Source organism: Diachasma alloeum, unplaced genomic scaffold (assembly GCF_001412515.2).
Source record: "Diachasma alloeum isolate Michigan unplaced genomic scaffold, Dall2.0 Dall_scaffold_00302, whole genome shotgun sequence".
Lineage (NCBI taxonomy): Eukaryota > Metazoa > Arthropoda > Insecta > Hymenoptera > Braconidae > Diachasma > Diachasma alloeum.
The window spans coordinates 1,200,003-1,209,628 of NW_021680441.1; the positions used below are offsets into that span (position 1 = coordinate 1,200,003).

The 9,626-nt window shown below is 38.7% G+C and overlaps 2 protein-coding genes across 3 annotated transcripts in view; both read left to right on the forward strand.

The window, feature by feature from the left end:
• LOC107039607 (glycylpeptide N-tetradecanoyltransferase 1) overlaps window positions 1-2,781 on the forward strand; it is a 5,492-nt gene extending 2,711 nt beyond the window's left edge. For both annotated transcript variants that reach the window (XM_015259322.1, XM_015259321.1), the window contains 4 exons: window positions 718-834; window positions 1,120-1,471; window positions 1,701-1,964; window positions 2,227-2,781. In XM_015259322.1, the coding sequence (XP_015114808.1) occupies window positions 718-834; window positions 1,120-1,471; window positions 1,701-1,964; window positions 2,227-2,385 (892 nt within the window). In that variant the 3' untranslated portion in view covers window positions 2,386-2,781. The remainder of the gene's footprint in view (window positions 1-717; window positions 835-1,119; window positions 1,472-1,700; window positions 1,965-2,226) is intronic.
• Window positions 2,782-5,723: 2,942 nt separating this feature from the next.
• Window positions 5,724-8,837, forward strand: LOC107039604 (hyaluronidase). Its single transcript, XM_015259317.1, has 6 exons — window positions 5,724-5,795; window positions 6,395-6,461; window positions 6,527-6,771; window positions 7,069-7,492; window positions 7,654-7,858; window positions 7,952-8,837. Exons 2-6 carry the CDS (start codon window positions 6,403-6,405, stop codon window positions 8,219-8,221), a joined length of 1,203 nt encoding a protein of 400 aa, XP_015114803.1. The 5' UTR covers window positions 5,724-5,795; window positions 6,395-6,402; the 3' UTR covers window positions 8,222-8,837.
• The last annotated feature ends 789 nt before the right edge of the window (window positions 8,838-9,626 follow it).

The following is a 9,626-nucleotide window of genomic DNA, read 5'->3' on the forward strand; positions in this document are numbered from 1 at the left end:
CCCCCCCCCCCCCCAAATTCTGGAGAATCATTGAATTTAGAGGAAAATTTCATACGAAATTTTTTCCAGGGAATTTAATTCTTTTTTTAAAAAAGTCCTGACACATTTCCTCCTAGAACCACTCGTTATCTAGATATTCTAGATATGGGTGAGGGGTTGCTCCGGCGGACATCCAAGCTAAGCAGTGTTGAGCTGGGTTAGTACTTGGATGGGTGACCGCTTAGGAACACCTCGCTCGCACAAAAATTACGGGCGGTAGGTACGGTGTAGCGGCCCAGTGTCTCCATCTAGTCAGTGTGACAGATGGATACATTAGGGTACTGCACAATCGGCCGGCTGTGCGACTGGGGTTTTACATGGTTTCCCGTGCAGTCCTAGCTCGAATGGGGCACAGCTAAGAGTAAGACGGCCATGATACCGCAGATAACAATGAGAGGAAAAGTAAAGGAAGGGAGGCAGGCTAAAGGAGGGGTTTCAAATCGAGAACTACTTCGATAAAACCAATGAAATAGAAAAAAAAATAAAAAAAAATATTCATTTGTAATTAGGAATTTGTTTTTATGATGAGTGGGTTTAGGGAAAAATGTCGTGAGGTATTTTTTGTAAAGAATTGAATTTCCTAATGAAAATGTTTTATCACATTTTTTGCTGAGACCACTCGTTATCGAGGTATTTGAAAAATAAGCAAAACATAACATTGAAAAATGATTTTTTCAGGGCCCTGCAGCCTCCAGGCTGGTGCAAAGAGTGGCACTGTGGGGTGCGTGTGATAAAAAGTGGTCGTTTAGTCGGATTTATCTCCGCAATCCCTGCGACTCTGCGTGTCTACGATCAGTAAGTATTTTTTTTATCTATTTCCCCCATTAATTTTACTTGTTTCATTCTCTTCACAAAAGAATGTCTAAAAAATATTGAAGAAAAATTTTGTTACATACATATTTTCGGACTTTTTGGATTATACTGGGTCGATATAATATAAAAAATCCAAAACTTAAATTTTAACGATTACAAAGCTCCCATTCGGAAGCAACAAAATGAATGAAAAAATTCTCAACCCAAAAAAAAAATCATCTCTACTTGATTAACGTAAAGAAGGATCGTCATCTGATTTCCTTTCAGCTCCCAAAAAATGGTGGAAATAAATTTCCTCTGTGTTCACAAAAAACTGCGATCAAAACGCGTTGCTCCAGTGTTAATTCGGGAGATAACGAGGCGAGTCAATCTTCTGGGAATATTCCAGGCTGTCTACACTGCTGGTGTTATTCTACCAAAGCCCATAACCACCTGTCGCTATTGGCATCGTTCCCTCAACCCAAAGAAACTCATTGAGATCAAATTTTCACATTTGTCACGTAATATGACGATGCAGAGGACACTCAAGTTTTATAAACTTCCTGAACATCCCAAAGTGCCTGGATTTAGGAAACTCGAGGCCGGAGATGCTGTTCAAGCTTATAAATTACTCAATGAGGTAATTCTATTTTTTCCCCTCAATATTATTAAATTTCAGGAATTTTCATCAAGAAAAAACTCTGTTCAATTGTATTTTTCCATGAATTCAATCATGTTCAGTAACGAGCAGTTTTTTCATCACGAAAAACTCTTATTGAGAAAAAAATTTAATTGTCTTCATAAATTTATTAATTTTTAAAAATTTCTTTTGCTCTGGAAACTGATAATTTTTTTTCTTTTCGATTTAGTATCTAGAAAAGTTTGATCTGGCACCAATTTTCAACGAAGAGGAGTTTCGCCACTGGTTCACACCCCACAATGGCATTGTAAACAGTTTTGTGGTGGAGAATGAGGGGAAAATCACGGATTTAGTGAGTTATTACACTCTACCGAGCTCTGTGATGCATCACCAGACGCACAAGACACTCAAAGCTGCTTACAGTTTCTACAATGTCTCGACAAAAACACCCTGGATTGAGCTGATGACTGATGCCCTTATTTCAGCGAGGAATGTGAGTAATCGAGGAATTGTTAATTCAATCAGGTAGAGGAGACGTTTTTTTGGGGATTGAAATTCTGCCAAACATTTCGTTTGTGACATTTTTTTTGTGAATTTACTTGTTCTTGAGATGAAAGCAAAATTAAGAAGCATTTTTTTATTACATCAAATTTTTTACATTTTTTTTCACACGAGAAATGCAATTATTTTGATAATTAGTCATTTAAAAATGAAAAAATGACATAAAATTCACAATTGTTTTCTCAATTTCACAGTTGGGCTTCGATGTTTTTAATGCCCTCGATCTAATGGACAACAAGGCATTCCTGGAGGCCTTAAAATTCGGTATTGGCGATGGAAACCTTCAATACTACCTCTACAACTGGCGTTGTCCCAGCATGACACCCAACAAAATCGGTCTTGTCCTTCAGTAACTCAGCAAATTGAAAATAGTGACAAGTCTGGATGCTTTTTTTTACTGTGAACATGAGTTCAGTCGAGTCCACGAGTTCGAGGACTTGGGGGGAGGGGAGTGAAAAATGTGGGGAATTCAATGGACGAATTGAGAATAATTAGTAGAAACAGAGGGGGGTGAAGAGTGTTTGCTTCGTAGCAAAGACAAAATTCATTATTTTAATTAATTAATAGAGGATATTAATTTTTCTTCCTTCTGCCTTTGATTTATTTAGAATTTGGGTCATATTTTTTTCTCTGGTATTCGCCATTTTGTCTGCCATTATATTCGAAATTCTGCCAAATAATGAAAACTGGATGATTTATTAGGGAGTTGATAAATGAAGAATAAAAATCAGATAAAGTTATTTGAACAATCCTGAGTTGTTGGTGATTTTTCATTAATTCCTTACCAATCTGCCCCCAAAAAATCCTAACGTCTCAATTAGAATAAACAGGCCAATAGCTGGACGATTAAGGAAATGTTGAACATCACTAGAGGATTTCAAATCAATGAAGTTGCTAAATGAATAAAAAATGAGTTCTAGACCTGAAAGAATATATGAATTTGAAAAAACAATAATTTAAAGTGGAAAAAATGAATAGAAGAATAATTAAATGAGGGATAAGTGGAATATCATCCAAATCCCCAATAACTGGACGCTAAGGCCAATAGATGGACGGTCTGGAGGAATATAGAATTTTCATCCAATTTATACAAACATGTTGTTTATATGTTTATACAAACAAATAGATTCTTAATCTTCGGGATGTGATTCTCCTCCTGAAAATATTATGCTATTTCCCACATCTGCCTCTTTGGAAAGAGAATTTTTTTTTCTCTACGACACTTTGTCATTGATGCTTAGCAAATTCCAGCGCTACGACACCCAGGACTATATCCCCCGAATATTTTTTTCTCGCTGTAATGTTGATATTTTGAACGAAAAAGTTCATCACATGATTACACATAAATGTTATTATTGATAATCCGTACAGTTTTAATTATATTAATTAATTTTTTAAATTTTTTTCTATTTCATTGGTTTTATCGAAGTAATTCTCGATTTGAAACTCCCCCTTCTCTAGCCTGCCTCTCCACCTTTCTTTTCCTCTCATTGGCCGTCTTACTCTTAGCTGTGCCCCATTCGAGCTAGGACTGCACGGGAAACCATGTAAAACCCCAGTCGCACAGCCGGTCGATTGTGCAGTGCCCTAATACATCCATCTGTCACACTGACTAGATGGAGACACTAGGCCGCTATACCGTACCTACCGCCCGCAATTTTTGTGCGAGCGAGGTGTTCCTAAGCGGTCACCCATCCAAGTACTAACCCAGCTCAACGCTGCTTAGCTTGGATGTCCGCCCGAGCAACACCTCACCCACCCAACCATTACAGTCGGTCTTTTAATTATATTATTTATAGAATATTCAATAAAAGATGAAATCGTCCAGCTATTGATCTTTTCATCCTATTTCCTTCATTCTTCACCGAAAGTGTCAGTTATGAGACACGTGTTTTCATAATTTTACCAAAATTCTGAAGAATCAAAAACACGTCAAAATTCTTAATTTTTCTAATTTACACCGTGACTTCAGCGGTGGCCGTCAAGCGAGCGATAAAAACATCACACGCGTAACATTGCGTGCAACTGACAAGGTCCCTGACTGGTGCGATAAAGCCAGGAAGGGGGGGGGGGCATAGAGAAACCAAAATCCAATGACCCCGAGAGTGACAGTCACATCAAACGTTATCACTTTTTTTGCCTCCGTCGTCACCCAGTTCCCCTGGGGGATTCACCTTCAGGGGAAATGGCTCGTAAAACTCATCATTTTAATCTGTCGAAATTGAGGAGATGCACCTGCATCGCGAATTGCGCCAAGTGTTTATGGCGCATCTGAGGTCGTCTCTATGATACCTTCGAGACGAAGGCTGAAAACTTATCTCAGAAGGTCTTCTTTATATGATGTAGTGCCTTTAAAGTATGTGACTCATATGATTTCACCCGCGCAATTTAATCTGTAAAAGTTGGAAAGCTTCGGGAGCGAGGACTGAAATGCGGGGATGAACAGGGGTTGGCGCAGCCATCTTGCTGCACTGTCCACCTCAGGCCTCCTCAGGCTGCCGTTAGGGGGTATCAAACATGGCGGCGCTCCCACCTCGCATTTTTAAACACTTCCTGAAACTATTCATCCTCTTCAGATCACTCTCGGCTTGGACTATCCGGTTTGTATAGAATGAACAATTTTTTTAAGCCATCGTTCAGATTTTTCCACCACCTTTTGGCTGTGAATTCATGGCGTAAAGTTTTCCCGGCATTTCAGAAGCCTCAGAGGTGACAAAAACTACTGCAATGCGGGGATTAACAGGGGTTAGTGAGGCCATGTTGCTTGAATACCTTTGCTGCAAATCGGTTTAAAAGATGGCCGCCTTCCACCTCGCATTTTTAAAAACTTCCTAAAACTATTTACCCTCTTCAGATCACTCTCGGCTTGGGCTATTCGGTATGTATAGGATGAACAAATTTTTTAAGCCATCGCTCATATTTTTCCACCACTTTTTGACTATGAATTCATGGCGTAAAGTTTTCCCGGTATTTCAGAGGCATTAGGAGTGAAAAAAAAACTGAAATGCAGGGATTGACAGGAGTTGGTGGGGCCGTCTTGTTTGGATACCTGCGTCCTCTGCCGCAAAGAGGCTTCAAAGATGGCCGCGCCCCCACCTCGCATTTTTAAACACTTCCTGAAACTATTTACCTTCTTCAAATCACTCTAGGCTCGGTCTGTCCGGTTTGTATTGAGTGAACATATTTTTTAAATAATCATTCATATTTTTCCACCCTTGTTTCACTGAGAACTCATGATCCAAAGTGTTACCCACATTTTAACAGTTTTCTTTGTGGGTCAAATGCTCTTAATCCATACCATTTGACCCAGAGATTTGACTTCAAGCGTTATATAGCAATGTACGAAATGATGGTGAATCTTTCCTTGAGTTCCATTCGCAGTCGTTAATGATCCCCTATCGCTCACTCCGTCCTACGCACAACGATGGACAAGTAACATTGCCCTTTTGTAATTAAAATCCGAGAGCAACGAAAACAGAACTAAATTCATTGTCTCGTGGAAACACAATTGTCCAAAAGCAGGACAGGGGGGAGGAGTTGCGATGTGATAACAAAAGCAGCCGGCTGGGAGCTGCCTGGGTATCCTCTATTGGGTAAGACCGACGGGCACGAGGACAGGGCTGCCTAGAGTGGGAAAATAATACATAATAAAATACCGAGGGAATATATACTTGGGTTTCTGCGAGGGGATTTCAGTTGGTACATTGTTGACAATGAGACCACGGTGAAGTGAAATTATTCCAACACCTAACGCTTACTTGAGGTAAGTGATGTCAATAAAAATTTCAATTTTTACTTTTTCTTTCGAAAAATCTAGAAAATTTTGGGGGTTTATGAAGATTTGGGAAAAAATTCGGCTGTATTCTTGAAAATTCTTGAATTGTGAGAAGATAAAAGAAAATTTTATAAATTGTCTACCACGTCTGCGAATTATTTTGAAAAATCGAAAAATTTTGGAGATTAAAAAAAAATTAGAATAGTGATATTTCGAATTTTTATGAAAAGGGTGCTTTTCATATGCTTTGGGAAACTATTGAAGTTGGAGTCGTGAAAGTTCGCGTGCAAAATCTACACTTGAAATTAACGAATACGCGTTTTTTGGTTTTTTGAAAAAGAAAACCTAAGGAGGTGCAGCGTGCAGAGTTCAAGAAATTTCCAGATCTTTATCGAAATTTCTAGAATTTCCTGGTCAATGATGGAATGTTCTAGAATTTTCGCGACTCCTTGAGGATTCAGTCTCAGAGGCCTAATATAATTATCGCATTTATATCAAAAGTCTGCTACCTAAAGTTATCTAAAAAAAGCACGAAAATTATCAACTCCAACATGTGTCAACACAGTGGTTAATATAATTTCTTTTAGTGCTTGCTATGTACAAAATTCTACTGTTCCTGTCGACCCTCACCCGGATAGAGTCGGCCTTCCTCAGGTAAATTCGTCACCTCGTCGTTATCATCTAGATCACAGAATTAAAAAGACCAACTATTGTTTCAGTATTAGTGATGTTTTGCTTGGAAATGGTGGCAGCACTGTACAATCTTCTATGACAGAAGTCCCGGGGGATTACAGGGTTTACTGGAACGTTCCGACATTTATGTGCCACAAGTACGGATTGAATTTCGAAGAGATCCAGAGGGATTACGGAATCATTCAGAATAGAAATGATGATTTCAGGGGGGAGAACATTGCTATTTTGTATGATCCCGGCCAATTTCCGGCCATTCTCAAGAGTCCAAACGGTAAAATCACCATTTTCCCATGATTTTTATCTCAAATAGATTTTTTCACACCCCTGCACGGAATGTTCATACTTTCCTCCTGGTCGTCAAAGAGCAAAATACGGACTTTCCTTTGCAGGCATGTTGAAAAATCGCATGTGCGGAAAGTCTTGACTTAGCAAAAATTACTATATACAATACAAGAGCAATTTCCCACTTGTTTTTCATTGAGAAAAGAAAATTCAAAGTAGTTATCATTGGAAGAAAAAATGATTATCATTTTTCCTTAATCTTTCGTTTCATTTTCCATCATCTCAGGATCAATGTACCTGAGAAATGGTGGAGTACCCCAAGAGGGTGACCTCCAAAAGCACTTGGAGCTCTTCAAAGTCCACGTGAATGAGCAGATATCCAAGGATTTCAGCGGAGTCGGAGTTATTGACTTCGAGAGCTGGCGGCCGATATTCAGGCAGAACTGGGCGTCCCTAGCGCCTTACCGGGACTTGTCCATAACTATTGAGCGAAGAAGGCACATCTTCTTGAGTGAGAAGAGTATTGAGCGAGAGGCGATCAGGAGGTTTGAGGAGGCCGGGAGGATCTACATGGAGGAGACGATAAAACTGGCGAAATCCATGAGGCCGCGGGCCTCATGGGGGTACTATGCCTATCCCTACTGCTTCAATTTGACCCCTCAACAGATGAACTGGAGGTGTGACGAGAAAATTAAGAAGGATAATGATCGGTAGGATGTTTATTCATTCGGTTTTCGCTCCTATTATTGCGTGGGGGGGGGCTTGGCCCCCTGCGCGCTTCGCTCGTCAACCCCAGGGGGGCTTGGCCCCTCCACTCGCTTCGCTCGCTCTCTCAGCGCTATTTTTCCTCAGATTGATCGTTTTTTTCAAGTATGCAGTGGCTCTGGAAGCTTGAGGATGTCCTTCTCCCCTCCGTATACTACAAAATGACGCTATCCAGCAATGAAAAGATCGGATTGATAGCCGGAAGACTTCAGGAGTCACAGAGGATCATCCAAAGGTCTTCCCTGTCTTCTGTCATTCTCCCGTACTTCTGGTACAAATACCACGATCAGGGGAATAATTTACTCTCCGAGGTGAATGCAAATTTCTCATAACTCTCACTTTTCACTACTAATTTTACGGAAGTGCAAGCACTGCAATTACTCGCTATTTAATTATCTCCTCAGGCCGATGTTCATGACAGTTTCAATGCTATGGCGAGCAACGGGGCAGCCGGGCACATTATATGGGGGAGTTCGAACGATTTCACATCGAAAAAGAAATGCGAACAATTCAGGGATTACCTGAATAACGTCCTGGGACCTGCAGTATTAGAGATAACAAAATTGTCTCCGAGGCTAACCGATTTCCCTCGAGACAACGATAACATCTTCGATGATAATATCTTCTCGAACAAAACGGAAGAATTAAAAGTCTCTGTTCAACAAATTAATTGATTAATCTATTGATAATTAATAAAATTAATTTTTATTTTTTAACAATGTCTCATTGATGGGACCTGCAGTATTAGAAATAACAAAATCATCTCCGAAGCTGACCGATCTCCCTTGAGACAATGATAACATCGTCTTCGATGAAAACATCTTGAACAAAACGGAAGAATTAAGTCTTTCTTCGACAAATTAATTAATCTATCTATTGATAATTAATATAATTAATTTTTACGCTTGAACAATGTTTCATTAATGGGACCTCCAGTATTAGAAATAACAAAATCATCTTCGAAGCTGACCGATCTCCCTCGAGACAACGATAACAACATCTTCGATGACAATATCTTCTCGAACAAAACGGAAGAATTAAAAGTCTCTGTTCAACAAATTAATTGATTAATCTATGGATAATTAATAAAATTAATTTTTATTTTTTAACAATGTCTCATTGATGGGACCTGCAGTATTAGAAATAACAAAATCATCTTCGAAGCTGACCGATCTCCCTTGAGACAATGATAACATCGTCTTCGATGAAAACATCTTGAACAAAACGGAAGAATTAAGTCTTTCTCCGACAAATTAATTAATCTGTCTATTGATAATTAATAAAATTAATTTTTATGCTTGAAAAATGTTTCATTAATGGAACCTGCTGTATTCGAAATATCAAAATTATCTCCGAAGCTGATCGATCTCCCTTGAGACAATGATAACATCGTCTTCGATGAAAACATCTTGAACAAAACGGAACAATTAAGTCTCTCTTCGACAAATTAATTAATCTATCTATTGATAATTAATAAAATTAATTTTTATGCTTGAAAAATGTTTCATTAATGGAACCTGCTGTATTCGAAATATCAAAATTATCTCCGAAGCTGATCGATCTCCCTTGAGACAATGATAACATCGTCTTCGATGAAAACATCTTGAACAAAACGGAACAATTAAGTCTCTCTTCGACAAATTAATTAATCTATCTATTGATAATTAATAAAATTAATTTTTATGCTTGAAAAATGTTTCATTAATGGAACCTGCTGTATTCGAAATATCAAAATTATCTCCGAAGCTAATCGATCTCCCTTGAGAAAACGATAACATCATCATCGACGAAATTACCTTCTCGAATAAAACAGAAGAATTAAAACTCTATATTCAACAAATTAATTGATCAATGTATTGATAATTAATAAAATTAATTTTTATGCTAAAAAATTGTCTCATTAATGGAGTGCCATAATCACTGAAAATATTCCAATGAAATGTCTAAATCACAGGGTTCCAAAGCCATCGCTGAACGTGGGAGGGGGGATAATGAGGCATGCGAATACAAGAGCCACGCGCATGGATGTCCACGTGAGCCCATCGTGCATTATAAAAATAAAAATATCAACAGTCCGGA